The 15670-nt window shown below is 35.3% G+C and overlaps 2 protein-coding genes across 3 annotated transcripts; one reads left to right on the top strand and one right to left on the bottom strand.

Moving 5' to 3' along the window:
* The first annotated feature begins 1981 nt into the window (after window positions 1-1981).
* On the top strand, window positions 1982-6346 carry LOC116125170 (peptidyl-prolyl cis-trans isomerase FKBP19, chloroplastic-like). 2 transcript variants are annotated; one of them, XM_031410901.1, is made up of 11 exons: window positions 1982-2113; window positions 2213-2273; window positions 3466-3600; window positions 4178-4263; window positions 4365-4415; window positions 4679-4759; window positions 4844-4888; window positions 5217-5272; window positions 5723-5798; window positions 5876-6020; window positions 6102-6346. In XM_031410901.1, the coding sequence occupies exons 1-10, from the start codon at window positions 2054-2056 to the stop codon at window positions 5972-5974; spliced, it is 750 nt and encodes a 249-aa protein (XP_031266761.1). In that variant the 5' UTR covers window positions 1982-2053; the 3' UTR covers window positions 5975-6020; window positions 6102-6346. The 2 variants fall into 2 exon arrangements, 1 of the variants encoding a protein (XP_031266761.1); XR_004127289.1 differs by lacking the exon at window positions 6102-6346 and having other exon boundaries at window positions 5715-5798; window positions 5876-5948.
* A 5263-nt stretch (window positions 6347-11609) lies between these two features.
* LOC116125169 (sterol 14-demethylase) lies at window positions 11610-15244 on the bottom strand. The gene is made up of 2 exons (XM_031410900.1): window positions 14643-15244; window positions 11610-12787 (listed from the first exon to the last, which is right to left on the bottom strand). The coding sequence occupies exons 1-2, from the start codon at window positions 15102-15104 to the stop codon at window positions 11792-11794; spliced, it is 1458 nt and encodes a 485-aa protein (XP_031266760.1). The 5' UTR covers window positions 15105-15244; the 3' UTR covers window positions 11610-11791.
* Between the last annotated feature and the right edge of the window lie 426 nt (window positions 15245-15670).

Below are 15670 nucleotides of genomic sequence, written 5' to 3'. Positions count from 1 at the left end.
AACAGGAAGTGAAGGCATCTGATCTGATTATAGCTTCTTGTTAACATTATCAATGGTGAGATTAGCAACATTAGAAGTACCTCCTTGAAATTCAGAATGAACCATTGAAGTCATTGCAGAATTTGCCTTTTCCAGTCTCAACTCAAGTTTTTTAAGCACAATCTGAGCTTCTTGAACAGATATTGGATCAACTCAAGATTCCAATCTAGTGGTAATTTTAACAACAACAGCATCATATTCTGAGTCTAACCCAACCAAAATATAATTCAGTAGTTCTTCATCGGAGATAACAATGCCATTGGCAGACAAATTTTCAACAAAACTCTTCATTTTGAGGAAGTAATCATGTATACTTAAATTGTCTTTCTTTGTGTTTTGTAAAAGACTTTTAACGTGAAGAGTTTTTGCCCTAGATTCAGTAAGAAATTCCTTCTCTAATATAAGCCATATATCAGCAGCAAAATGACATTTGGAGATAACAGCAAACATGGATTCCGAGATGGAAGACAACAACCAGTTAACTAACAGCTTATCAGTCTTCTTCAAGAGATAATAATCTGGATTAGGTTTCTTAATTACCTCAGAGTTGGATTCAGCTGATTGTACTATAATTAAAGGAGCAGGACAAGGAATTAATCCAATCAGATGCTCTTCAAGGTCATGAGCTCCGACGGCAAAGAGAATCTGAGATTTCCAGAATCGATGGTTATCTCTAGTTAATTTGGGTGTAATTGCTGGGAGAGTTGAGGAAGACATTGAAGCTGAACTATTGAAATTTACTGCATCAGAACCTTGTTTAAGGCTTGAAATTTTGTTAGACTCGTTAATCGACGAAGAATTTGAAGAAGTATCAGCCATTCTTGACATTTGACAATGGCTCTGATACCAAGTGAGGAAGTAAAGCAGTTTGGGAGTAAAGAAAAATCGGAGAAGAAGAAAGTAGAAGATTCAGGTTTTTTTTTTTTTTTTTATTCAGTTAAGAGTAAAGTTGTTACACTGTTCTTTATATACAAACATGAACTGAGCTAAGTAGAGTGAGCTGAGTTAACAGTGAGCTCTTAGTAACTATCCTAGTCAGCAGGTCAACGGGTCAACAATGTTAAGTTTGATATCCTAACAATATGGAATATTATTTAGTTAGCACCTAAGTGTAAAAGATTTGTTATGCTCATTTTGAGCTTGTATTGTATATTCTAATGCAAATTGTAATGTATATTCCTAACTATCAATGAGTTGGCCGAGTGGTAAAAGTTTGGGGTCAAAGGGTTCGCTGGTTGGTTAGTCGAGATGCACGTAAGAAAAAAAAGAAAGGGTTAGACATTGATTTTTGTTTACTCTTAAAAATATTAGAGAAATTAAGTCTCTTTTACGAAGAAATGAATTTTTTATTGCGAGTTTCTAAAAAATGTTAGTTGAATGATAATATGGAAACAAAAATTATACATCTCTGAATGATAATATGGTTGTATATGATGACAAACATTTTCTTTTTCAATTGAATACAAATATATGCTTGTAAGGTTTCTTTTATTAAGTCTCAAGCTTCTTAAAGATTTTCGAAAATTGTTAAATACATCTTTGAAATATTAATACCTATCAAAAACCTCTAGCATTATTGAATATGAGTTTATCCTTCTTCCTCCTACAGTTCTTATTATTTCCTATATTTATCTGAAACCACTTACTCTTACAAATTTAATTATACCTTAGGTTAATTTACTCAGCTTATTTTGTTAAATTAAGCTAATATGGGAATCTCATCCTAGCTTCCAAATTCCTGTAAAACAAACTTATAAAGCTGGTCATTCACTCATTGTCTTATTAAATAAATATTTATCTAATTACCCTTTTACCCTCTATTTTAATACAAAAATTAAGGTTTGAGGATTATTGTTATTAATAACTCTAATTTTAACGTAAACTCATAAATGATAATAAAAAGATGTTTATACATTCTCGAATTCTCCTGAGCATTAAAAAAAAAAAGTGAAGAGGGTCTACCAAAAGCTGAGGCCGTTATCTTCCCGCGAGACACCTCTCTCTCTCTCTTTCAATGGCTTCCATTTCAGCTCTTGGATCTCCTTCTTTCTCCGTCCTCAAACCTTCATTTCCGGTACGCAGTCGTTCTATGTTTTTTTTTTATTTGTTTATTTATTTCAAAGTGCTTACTATCGAATTCAATTGAGAATACTCTGTGTGTTTAATGTTCCAGAAATGGAGCAGAGCTCAGTCCCTCCAGAACCCACATAGATTCTGCTGTTCTGCTTCGTGGGGTTAGCTGTGATTTCACATCAATATTATTTGCTTCAAAATTTATTTACTTTGTCTTTTATTGTTCATGTGGGTAGTTTAAATTGGGGCTTTTTTAGCTTTCTGTAAGACACGTTATGGCTCAAACTTAAGTTAATTAAGTGTTATAGTTGATGATTGTATCAAACAAGGTGATTTCTATGGAACTGTGTAACAACCCGTTTAAGTCCGCCATCACCAAGCTAAGACTTGGCTATAGGGCTTACAAGCACTGGCACGCTTCCCTTATAAGCCGATTTTTTGAGTGACTCAGGGTCTTGATCCAACAGAGTAGATATTGTCAATTAGGCATCACGAAGCTGTATTTCATCGAAAAGGCAACTTTAAACACTGATGTGGATTGCATTGTTAGGCTCTTTTCAGCTTTCTTTATGCCACATTTTGGCTTAAGACTTAAATTGAGTAGATATTCTTTAGTAGCGGCGACCCAAGAAATTTGAATGCTGATGTGGGTTGCTTTCGTTGTGGTTTTTTGGAATTCTTTTTATGCTGCATATTTGGTTTAAGACTGAATTTAATGTTTAGTTGGAATAATCAAACTTGTAGGTTTGGTATTTCATTAAAAAAAAAAAAAAAAAAAAAAAACCTCACACAACCGAACCAAGTCCTGCATCAACAAGCTAAGACTTGGCAATTGGGCTTTTAAGTGTTTTAAATTTCAACAAGCACTGCACATGCTTCCCATACAAGCCAAGTTTTTGGGTGAGTTAGGTTTTTGACCCAACTGAGTAGATATTGTCACTTTAGGCGTCCCCGAAGTTCTATTCATCTAAAGCGCGACTTTGAATGCGGATATAAATAGCATTTATTGTGTTCTTTTTATCTTTCTTTACGCCACATTTTGGCCTAAGACGTAAATTGAGGAGATATTCTTTACTTGCTGCGACCCAAGAGATTAGAATACTGATGTGAGTAGTTTTCGTTGTAGTTTTTTGGCTTTCTTTCTTGCTGCATATTTGGTTCAAGACTGAATTTAATTTTGGTCAGAATACACAAACTTGTTGGTTTACTATTTCATAAAAAATAAAAAATGTTATTGTGATTGTTTAAACCTATCACAATCATTTTAGGTCTAGGATATCTTGTGATTTTGCTATAAATACTTAAGGGACTATATTTGAGTTCTTGATGAAATATTGGATTTTTCTGTTGTAGGTGAAAGTAATCCCACAAGTACTATACGAGACATTGACCGAAGACAAGTGCTGATATCGTCCATTGGAGTACTAGCTGGAGCCTTGTGCAATTCTCCAATGAATGGAGTAGCTGCTGCGGCTGAATTTACTGATAGTAACGATCTTTTATCCCTTTATTAATTCCAATCATTCTGTGTGTTCTGTGATGATTAATTCATGTGTGCGCCATTTTTCTGTCTGTTTTAAAGTAGCACGTGTACTTTCTTTAATTGAAGGAATATTATATATGGTTTGAATTTATTCTGTGTTCTGTGATGATTAATTCATGTGTGCGCCATTTTTCTGTCTATTTTAAAGTAGCACTTGTACTTTCTTTAATTGAAGGAATATTATATATGGTTTGAATTTGTTCCCCTTCAGTAGTAATAAATTGTCAGAATAAGTTAAGCAGGTGTTATGAGATGATAGCAGTACTACCTTATCTATCTTTTAGTATACCATCACCTTTCTTATAATGAGCAAGTGTTAGTACTATGATTGTTCATTCATGTCCTCTAAAATAAAGTTTCTACACATCATCCAATAACTGGGTTGATTTAATGGTAACTTCAGCAATTTTCTTGGTTCTTATACTGCATTCTTATCTATCTGTATTATAGATTCTGTAAATTGGCATATGACATACAATAGCTGCAAGGACTTACTTTTAGTACTCCATTTGATACATGCAGTGCCAGCACTTAGGGGGAAGGATTATGGCAAGACGAAGATGCGGTATCCTGACTATACAGAAACAGACTCAGGTCTTCAATATAAGGTTACCCATTGAAGACTTCATCCAACACCCTCCATACATGTTTATATGTACAAGCATTATGGTTTAATTACTTGGTTAATTTCAAACTAAAAAGAATGCAGGACTTGCGACTAGGAAGTGGACCTACACCAAAGATGGGAGAGACAGTTGTGGTAAGGAGATATCATAATGTTTCTATGAATGGCTTTACCTGTTCCTGGAAGTATCTTTAAAATTAGCCAAACATTATAAAGTTGGCTCTACAACAATCCAGTTGTAAATTTGTTAGCTTTGATTATTTCTGGTTGAAAAACCGAACAATTTATGCTTCAGAATCTGAATATCTTTAAAAATGATAATAGTTTCTTTATGGGTGCTTTGTCTTATTCCAAGTTGGAGCTATGCAATCAGTTTGCGAACTATGAATGTGTTTTAGGTTGATTGGGATGGTTACACCATAGGATACTATGGCCGCATATTTGAAGCTCGAAACAAAACTAAGGGTGGCTCCTTTGTGGTATGAAAGCTTGTCATTCTTCTGCTAGATCTTACTCTACAATACTTGATAAAAATAAAATCTTCCGTGGTTTGCAATTTGTAGGGAGATGACAAGGACTTTTTCAAATTTAGGCTTGGATCTCAAGAGGTGAAATTATTTCCCTTTCCAAAGGCTAAAGATTGTTAATGTTGTACTCTGATATGATGGAGTGGAGATTATACTCTTTATGTCTTTTGTTTGTTCTAGTTTTAAGTGCTTTTGAAGTCTTTCTTCCTGCTACACATTCATGCTTCTATGAGGTTTCACATATTAAGTCAAGTGCATAGTCAACCACAGAGGTTGGGGTTTTAGATGAATATCACCAACAATATAGTCCTATAAATTTATTATATGTTCTACTTGTTTTCTTAGTGGCATGATACTTGGTGGTTGGAACAGCAGCTGCTAATGGTGCTGCCTGTTTCTTGAATTTCAGGTAATTCCGGCTTTTGAGGAAGCAGTTTCAGGCATGGCTCTTGGTGGCGTTAGAAGGTGCGGCAAATGTTTCTCTGAAACATATAGTCTTTGTTAAATTAGATGAAAAATTTCAATCAATTATAAATTGGAAACGGTCAACATGCAAGCATATACACATTCACATACTTTCAAGCAGATCATGTAAAATTTAAGTGTGTCTTACCTTTAGTTTTGCTATGTTCGTGTGCACTCAGCTTTTTTATCCTAAAAAAGGCGAGATGCTAGACCCATGCATTTTGATGTTATCATAGGTTCTAGTTAATCCTAGCTTTATCAACTAATTTACTTTTTTACTGCATTGATGTTCTTCTGGTAACTACTGAACTTCCTGAGGTTGTTACACAGGTGTTTTACTAGTTTTAATTTTTGACCTTGATGAGGAAGTAGAAGAGAATTATTACTATTCTGCATTTCTGTGCATACACATCCTGTGCAAATTTCACATTTTACTTCACAGTGATGCAGGATCATAGTGCCCCCAGAACTGGGATATCCTGAGAATGACTACAACAAAAGTGGCCCAAGACCAACTACATTTTCAGTAATAATCAAGCGTTTTGATATCTTGTATAATATTGCTTCTCTTTATGCGAGGGTTAACGATATCTTGTTCTACAGGGCCAACGAGCTTTGGATTTTGTGCTGAGGAACCAAGGGCTGATAGACAAGACTCTGCTGTTTGATATCGAGCTGCTCAAAATCATACCAAACAAATAGTTTGTTTACTTCCGCATGCTTCATTGGCACTATCTGAAAAATCAAGGTTAGTTTTTCTTCATTCGCTTTCATACCAAAAAAGAAATTGCATAATTTTTCATCAGTTGATTCTCCTTACAAAATTCAGATAGCTGGAAGATGATTACAAACCAAGGGAGCCATTTTTGAAACATCTTCATTTTAGAAAAGTAGCACTGTTTCATCATAATTTTCGATCAATTTTAGAGATGAAATATCATCATAATATGTGGCGTTTTCGACTGCCAGAATACGAAAATTTAAACAACCTGCCTTTTGTCAAAATTTTGATGTATCTGTTCTTCAACTTACTGCTATCATTCACTGTATCCTAAAAGCTCAGCTTGCATTTTAGTTTTATGTTATGTTAATACATTTTTTCCACTCTCAAAAACATTTGTGTTTCAGGCTATTCTGCTAAATCTTTTGAGTGTAGATTTAGGGATGCTAAAACGCGGGCCTTTGGGCCCAGGTTTAATTTAAATTAATTATCACTATAATATAATGCATAAGCATTATTTTATATAATAGTATATAACATTATTTTATAAATACTATACAATAAAACTTTGATTCAGATCCCGTGTTTGATATTATGTGATTTTTATGAAGCTATAGATGTACTTATAAAACTATTTCGTGTATAATATATGGTTCCAATGCACCGATACAATATTGGTCTGTAAAGTCACATATGATTTTAATTAGATTTGTAATTATTTTATATTAAATTCTAAATAATTAGAAGAAAAAAAAGTGAGTAATAAATTATTTAGAACCAATGTTTTAAAATTTGAACTAGATAGATTGATTCAATCACTCCAATCGTCGACCAGCCTCTTCTTTGGTCCTTGACACCCTAAACCCGGTTTCAATCATTAGCTTGGATTGGCCTGTGGTTGAGCCAGCATAACAATGTTGAACCGACGGTTCAACCATCAAGTCAGAGAACTGATGACTGATAGTTGTTGTAGGTGGGTCGAGGAGGTCGATGTCCGAAGTTATGAAGCGACGAGGTGAAGAGGAAGCTGAAGGTGGTGTTGGCATCAACGATTGCAAGGTAGGGTTGTGCGAGCGATGTTGATCGGTTGGAAATTGATGAAAATGGAGTAGGGAAAGTGTTTAGGCGGTGTCTGGAGGGTTGGACCTGTGGGCATCGAAAATGACCGAAAAAAGATTAGGGCTGATATGGGATGGATTGCAGTTGCAACGGCTAGGGTTTCTTGGCCATATCACATGGGTGTGTTTGTTGGATTTCAAACATGTACGGACTGATGCGTAATTTCTTAGGGGTGTGTTTGTTAGATATCAAACTTGATAGATATGTTGACATCACCAGTATGATCAATCGGTCAAACTGGTTAGACTACTTGACCCGAGGACCGGCCCCTTGACCGAGTCAAGGCCTAGGTCGGGTTTAAAAATATTGTTTAGAACATGCTTAACACTGTTGTATTTATCCATTCGACTGAAATAATATTCTATAGATAAATCATATAATATTATCACGTTTTGAGCTCTGTTTTAAAACCCGAACTGGACCAGTCGGTCCAATCGAGACTTGGCCTTAACTTCGGTCCGAGTTAACATAAAAACCGGAAATAACATACAACCCGCTTTGAACCGGTAACAGATCGGTGGCACAATACAAAACCATCGATCCAACCGGTCCGGAGCTTAAACCGATTAACTATTTTGGGGTTAATCTGATCCCTAATTCCTAAACCAGATTTGCAGTACCATTTCATTGAGCCAGCAACCATTCTCCATTTCATTTCAATACCATTCTCATCTCCAAAGACCAAATTGTGTCTTCCATTTTCATCTTCTATTCTTCTTCACTTACTCTAAAATCTACCATGCAAAGAAGAAGAAGTAAGGGGAGGGGAAGGAAGATGAAAGAGAAGAGGAGACGAAGAGACAGAGTAAGCAAGAAGAATAAAGGAAGAAAGAAGATTAGAAGAAAGAGAAGAGGAGACGAAGAAGAATAGAGGAAGGAAGAAGAAAGAGAAGAGAAAAAAAAGTTACAAGAGAAAGAGGGGAAAAGGATAGAAGAAAGAAGAAAGTGACGGGACAGAAAAAATTGATCGGGAGAGAGAAAAAAGGAGAAAGATGAAAGTGATGGGAAGAGAGAAGAAAAAGAGAAAGATGAAAGTGATCGGGAGAGAGAAAAAAATAATTAATAGTAAAAGTTGCTGGTTATTTCAAACTTATAGGGACTCATGGGTAAATTTTAGGGGTGTATTTGTAGGTTTTTAAACTTATAAGGACTGATAAATTATTCAGAGATGTCTCTGTTACATATCGGTCAAACCAATTAGTCCAAGCGGTTGGATCGGTCAACTGGGGAACCGGTATCTTGACCGGGTCAAGAAGCGGTCCTATTGTTAATACAATGGTTTTGAGTAGCGAATTTTGTATATGTATACAGTATAAATTAAAATATCATAATAATGAACTTTAAGCCTACTCAAAGTTGGATATTTTACATTAGGATAAAGATCGGCTCACAACTCAATCTTAAAAACTTTTTTTCACAAATCTGATGTGACAACTCGCACTTAGACAAGTGAGACCCATTTGCGAGCTGTCACGTCGGGGTTGTAAGAGAAAGTTTGTGAGATTGGGTTATAAATGTATTATTATCCTTTACATTATTATGCTACAACTATTATGTATGATGTTACCATATGCCAAAACATTTATGGGTTGATAATGTAACAAAGGTATCCCTTAATTATTAGTGATGCACAGCATAGAGAATCGGAGATTATTTCCTATTTGCTTCTTACTTTCTCCAAGCCCAATCCTAAAGCAAAAAATTGTTGTAGTCAAGATACATGTACAATCAATCAATCAAGTTATGCCTCAAAATTAGACGAATCCACGTATATTCAGATGTACCTAACATTGTTTTTTCTTTATGTATCAGACTAAGTTATACTACATTAGTATACATGCATATCATGGATCTCAAGAATAGACGAATACAGATGTATCAGATGTTTTGAAAATTCTACCCCTTTCTTATACACATTGTTATGTCCAGATAATATACTGATATCATCTCCACCAATCAGAACTCAGCAAGCATTTCCACCAATCAAAACTTCGCAAGCATCTCCACCAACCAGGATTCAACAAGCACTTAAGAACAAAACTATATTAGCTATTTGAACCTTAAACCGACTAAGGAGGATATTTTGTACAGCTAACTGTCTGAACTTCATTAAATTGAAGGATAAAAATGAAGGATCTCAACAAATCAAGATAAAGAAAGATCTTCACCAAATCGGCAAAAACACTCATTACATTGGGCTGAAAAGAGTATAAATAAGCAGCTCCCCTCCTCAAAGAGGAGTTTAGATACACACTGATTTACAGAAAACATAGAAAAGAAACACTACTAGAAAGAGACTAGATTGTCATTCTCTTAGAACACTTTGATCTTATAATCTCGAGTGATCGCTCTCTTTGTATATTCCAGTAACGATCAAAGAGAAAATCATTAATACAACCACAGTGGACGTAAGATTTGCTCATAGCATCTGAACCACTCTAAAAAACTCTCTTGTCAACTTTTATTTACATTTCTTCAAGTATGTATCATCATTTCATCACAAACACTCACCATAATCACCTCACGTGTAAACTCACAGCAATTTGCATGTGCATATTTCATTGGTGTCAAAATCATGCATCAACACATATGATCCACATGTATATCATTCTTCTCTGAATTAGATTAATCTATACACATTCAATATATTGAAATAAATATTTTTTATTTTGCGAATGATCAAATTATGCAACCTCAATGTACATGTATATCATAGATCTTAAGATTAGACGAACACACGTACATCAGATGTTTTGAAGATCCTACCTTTTCTTATATAAAAAAAATTAGACGAAAACACATATGGTAAATGTATCGAAGATTATATCCATCTAGAGTTAGAACAAATGGGCCGTGTTAGGCGGGTCAACCTTGACCCGACCTGCATTAAGGAGGGTTCAACCTGGACCGCGTATAAGGCGGGCCGGGTTGAACCGACCCGCATGCACCTCGTGCGGGCGGGTCAGGTTTTTATATAGCAACCCGACAGGTTGCTTTTTTTTTTTTTTTTAACAAAAAAACTAAAATCCTTGTGAATAAATCACTCAATTTGATTTGTGAGTTAAATAAGTAAGTCTAGATTTTCTAATTAAAGAAATAAAGGTATGTGGTCCACCAATTAAGAACAAGAACTGACATTATATCATGGATTTGGTTTAAGTTAAAATGTATTCAATGATTTTTAGATCTATTTTTTGGTCTCACGTTTCCTTAATCACTCATCAGTCCTTCAAAAGTCTTAATTTATTACTGATTCATTAATTCCTTACAAAGATTTATAACTTCTTCAGTTTGTTTTTTAGCCACAATTGATTCAAGACCATAAAACTTGCCAACATAGAATTGCTCTATATCCAACACAAGTGTTAGTGTGTTACAGTCAGTACTACTTAATAGAGTTGCATAATCAATGTTGTTCCAAGTGTACAAATCACTGTAAAAATAAATTTGTTGTTAAATACTCACTACCCAAAAACACGTTAATCCATAATAATTTGAATCTATTCTTAAAATTCAATGACCCAAAAAGTGCAGTCCAAAACAAGAAATTAAATCACCCTTTTCCTAAACTTAGTCCAACCGTTTATTTCTATTTTCAAGAAATCAAATCAATGTACAATATTTATATAATTTTGAAACGCATCCTTATTCTTCATTTGAACTTCATGTAGGATACCAACAAGATACAGGTAGGATTCTATATAAAATGTGTGATATTGACTGATATTAATTATTATATTAGTAATTACTGTATTGATATTTCAAAATTTTAATAAAAAGATACGATAATATTTTAAATGTCTAATAAAAAAATACAATGATTAATTGCTACGTTGTATTAAAATTGAATTAATGTTTAAAATGTTAGCAAAAACAAAAATTAATTGAATTGAATTATTGATATTTCAAAAGTTAATTAAAAACAATTACATAAAAGAAAAAAATTTTAAAAAGAAATTGTAAGCTAACCCGGCCCGACCCGCATCATAACCCAACGGGTTAGGATTGACGGGCCAGGTTAGGCCAACCTTTTTGACCAAAAGGCGGGCCTAACCTGATGGTGGGCCGGGTTAGGCCCAACCCGCCAACCCCTATAATCCATCTGATATCAAAAATACTACTTTTTCTTATCAGTAATGCTAGACTTACCGACCCAGTTACCGATTTGACATACTGATTCATGTGAATTGAGTTAAATTTTGAGATTTGGGTTGTTGGGTAGTTGGGTCGGTATGTAAAAATTGGTATTTGGGTCGGTAAGTATAGTATTACTGTTTTCTTATACATCCGACCAAGCAAGTTGTGTAAAGATTAGATAGATGTACGTACATTTGATGTCCTATAAATTCTCTTTTCCTTAGGCGTTGATGATCATTGATAGTTCATTGCATAGAACGGTTTTCAAATTTCAACAATACCAAATCCCTAGTTTTGGGAGTTGTAATTGAAGAAAAACCTAAGCACTACTACAAGCTAAAATTAAATGACCATCACAAATGCACAAAAACAAAGGCTAGAATCCAATACCAAAGAGACAAGAACTTCAATAACACATAAGAAATGGTACCAAGTAGCAGATGAGTTAAACAAAACCTTAGTGAAGAGGGTTATAACATCCTAAAGAACATGCAATAACAACTTTAAACCTGCCAACTTATCCACTAAGATTTTCCTGCTAATCAAACAGAAAGTTCCTTCCGCTTGTACCGCACCATCACCTTCCCTTTCACACCAACCACCATTGCATTCCAGTCAATCTCAGGGAATGGTGATGTCAGCTCCAATTCAAAGTTCCTCAATAGATGGCTCCATATGGCCTTTATCTGCAGGTATGCAAAGGGTTCGCCAAGGCACCCATGTCGACCACCACCGAAGGAAATGTAGGAGAATGCCCCAGCCACTTTGTCTTCTTCTCTTCCAGGAGAAAACCTGTCAGGATCGTAAGTGTCTGGGTTCTTGTAAATGTGAGGAAGTCGGTTTGCAAATGCTGGTGATGTTGCAACAATGTGTCCCTTTGGTATGTCGTACTCTTTCCCCTCTCGGGTTGTCACACTAAAGTCACTGTGTGAACTGCGAAGAAGCATGATTAGTGGAGGGTGGAGTCTCAGGGCTTCCTTAATGCATCGGTATAGAGTGTCCATCTCAGATAAGATATCATGATCGATTTTTTTCCCATGCTTTCCCATCAGGTTTTTCTGTTCCTCAACCACAGCAGACAGGAATTGCTTGTTCTTTAGGAGATAAGCCCCTGTCCAAGTGGAGGTGATTGAGCTGGTGTGTTGTCCAGCAAAAAGTGCGGCAATGAGTAAGCCAGAGATCTCAGAATCAGTTGTTGGGCGGCCATCTTTGTACTTTGATTCGATGAAGCACTGCAACATGTCGTTTTCTGACTTTCCAGCACATTTACGGGAAGAAATGATGCTAGAAAAAATTTCTGCAAGCTTCTTACGAGCCCGGTCACGGCGGCGGTGAGCTGGGATTGGCAGGTATGGGAAAAGAACACTAATAGGGAGCATTCCGTTGTCAAGGTCATGGAACAAGGCAGACACATCATCAAAAAGCTTATCACGAACTTCCCGACCAAGGAGACATCTACTGGCTGTCAAGATGATCAGATGTTCCAGCTCGTACTTTAGGTCCACCTCACCGCTGTCTCCCCATTTTGAGAAGTAATCCTGCCGAATCCCATTATGAAGAGACAAAAATTAGAACAAAGTGTTGGTACACTCAAAATAATTTAGGAAATAAAAGAACTTGGAAGTCACTGCACATCTGAAGTACAGCAGTAATCTGCACTGCACAAACAAATCCATCACAACGAGGCAATCTAAATGCCAAACAACACCATTTTAGTAAGCATTTTCTGTACCCTAAAAAGGCTTCTTCTTGGTAATCAACAACTAATAGGGAAGCCACTTAGTGTCGAATCTATGCTCAGCATAGCTAAAAAGCGGACACATGATTCATATGGACACAACAACGCACTGTGTCTCTATTCAGACATATAAGTGTTATATTAACTAAGAAGGAATCAAAATCTGAAACAGCTAAACATCTGAGACAGCTAATACTCACTTTCTTAATTGAATGTGGAAAACGACAGACACTGGTTAATGATTCAAAATGCAAACAGATTTCCACCAAAAAAAAAAACATATATAAAATTATGGCAAAAACTATTCCAACTAAATCAAGTCCATGCAATTATCTAACTATCTATTTAATTAGTATTTTCCTTTTAGTTGAAATTACCTCTTGCATAAATATTTTCATCACAATTTACAAGAAATCACCAAAAGCATATGACAAATAGTTTGCTCCCGAGGTAACAGTATCAACCTCTTTTGTTGTTTTGGTTAACATGGCAACTTCATCCATGACAGCTGGGGAGGCTTACACTGAAATGAAATTCTAAACTAAAGTGTCTACTTGATGTTAAACAAAGCTGTGTATAATAGTGAGAAGTCTTGAAAGTACAACTAACCTAACAACACTAAAAAAACCCTTCAGGGCCTTACTATACACATACAAGTCAACCAAAAACATAGAAAAAACACAATAAACACAAGTAAAAACTTTGATTTGTCACATTCAAAATACACAACAGTTTAGTATATAATTACCTTTTGAATAAATATTTTCATCACATTTTGAAAGAGATCATCCAATGCAAATGGAAAGTAATTCACTCCCAGGCTAATATCGCCAACCTCTTTCTTAGTTTTAATTAACATTAATCAAACTTTCCTATTAAATACTAAATTACTGGGTCAACTTGAGTTAACAAAAACTGCAAATAATAGTCAAAAATCTTGAAGCTACAGCATGAGAAAGCCCTTTATGGTCTTCCTATACACATACAAATCAATCAAAAAAATATATGCTTGATGCAAACCAAAACATAACAACCTATATAACAGCATAAAAATCCTTCAAGAACTCCTTATACACATACAAATAAACCAAAAACATATCAATAAGAACACCATAAACACAGTCCAAAACAAAATCCCATCAATACTCAACACTTTCTACTGAATATGACAGCCACAAATCTTCAAGCAACAATTTACCTGACAACACTAAACCCCTTCAAAACATAAACCAACCAGAAACATATCAATAAAAACACAAACCAACCAGAAACATATCAATATAGACACAAACCAACCAGAAACTTATCAATATAAACACAAACCAACCAGAAACATATCAATAAGAACACAATCCAAAAACACGAGACCCCATCAAAAATCAACAATTTATACCTTCTGACAATCACAAATCTTTAAGTTACAAATAACTTAACACACAAAAAATAAAAATAAAAAAAACCTTCAAAACACAAACTAACCAGAAACATATTACTAAAACCAAAATCCCATCAAAACCCAACAATTTCTACCTCATATGATAGTCACAAATCTTTAACTAACAACATACTTAACAACAATGAAACCCTTCAAAACACAAACCAGCCAGAAACATATTAACAAAAACACAACCCCTTCAAAAGCAAACAAATTATACCTCAGCTTCTGCAACCATCTGATCTACATAACTCTTCAACTTGTTCACTCTTAGAGCCTCAGTAAAGAACCTGAACTGCTCCTGCCTTATAGAATAATCCACATCAAACACAACTCCAGGGCCAAAAGTCGGCACATTAAACTGATAAACTTCCTGCTGACTCAAGTCGGATTCCGAGGCCTTAAAGAAGTGAGCTGACACTTCAGGGCCAATAAAAAAAGTAATCTTTCTATTCACCAAGTTCACAGTAAAGACACTCCCCAGTTTTGGATACTCCTCACGGAGCATCACAATGGGTCCTTTCAAGAACCGCACGAGCCCACCAATCAAAGGCAAAGACTTTATCACTGGGGGCAAACGTTTGGTGGATCTGGGCATAATGAGCATAGAAATGAGCTTGGCCACAACAATGGTGGCCACAACGAGCAACCCCACGTTGTAAAACTTGTTGGTTTCGTCCATGGCGAAAAGGTTTAAAGATCCAGGCGTAAAAGTGAGGAAAAAGACTAGTGAAAAGAGAAAGAAAAGGTGGAATTCGGGGGTAAATGCAAAATTTTAGATCTAGGAAAAGGGAAGAAATTGGGAAAGAAGATCGGATTTTTGAGTATCTGATTTGAGATTGAGAAGGGAATGGAGAGAGAGAGAGAGGGCGGGGGGGGGGGGGGGGAAGGAGAGACTAGTGAGAGACGGAGAGAGAGACAAGTAGGACTGCCATGGCTGATGGCTGTTTGAGCAGGGTGAATAGTGCTATGCGTTACTCCTTTTAAAGGCTGTCATTACGGTATGGTTACTGTTAACTATGCCTAATTGATCGTTGTTACCACCGTAATGTCACGTTTATAACTGAAAACAGGTCTATTGAATTGTATATTAAACTTTATTTTTAAAGATATATACTCTTGTTCGTTTAACTTTTCCAACCCTATTTTATCCTACTATCTTATCCTAAACAACAAAAAACGTGATTGTTTTAATATTCTTCAAAATTCAATCATATTTTATTCGATTCAAAACATTTAACAATTAAC

This window comes from Pistacia vera, unplaced genomic scaffold (genome assembly GCF_008641045.1).
Source record: "Pistacia vera cultivar Batoury unplaced genomic scaffold, PisVer_v2 Contig160, whole genome shotgun sequence".
Lineage (NCBI taxonomy): Eukaryota > Viridiplantae > Streptophyta > Magnoliopsida > Sapindales > Anacardiaceae > Pistacia > Pistacia vera.
Note: the sequence above shows the minus strand (reverse complement) of the source record. Positions and strands in the feature narration are given on the sequence as shown.

Bases quoted from the DNA above. Each gene is read 5' to 3' on its own strand.
- LOC116125170 (XM_031410901.1), top strand. From the start codon at position 2,054: ATGGCTTCCATTTCAGCTCTTGGATCTCCTTCTTTCTCCGTCCTCAAA. The intron at 2,274-3,465 runs GTTAGCTGTGAT...TTTCTGTTGTAG, and splicing joins CTGCTGTTCTGCTTCGTGGG to GTGAAAGTAATCCCACAAGT. The intron at 3,601-4,177 runs GTAACGATCTTT...TGATACATGCAG, and splicing joins TGCGGCTGAATTTACTGATA to TGCCAGCACTTAGGGGGAAG.
- LOC116125169 (XM_031410900.1), bottom strand. From the start codon at position 15,104: ATGGACGAAACCAACAAGTTTTACAACGTGGGGTTGCTCGTTGTGGCC. The intron at 12,788-14,642 runs GTATAATTTGTT...GGGATTCGGCAG, and splicing joins AGATGGTTGCAGAAGCTGAG to GATTACTTCTCAAAATGGGG.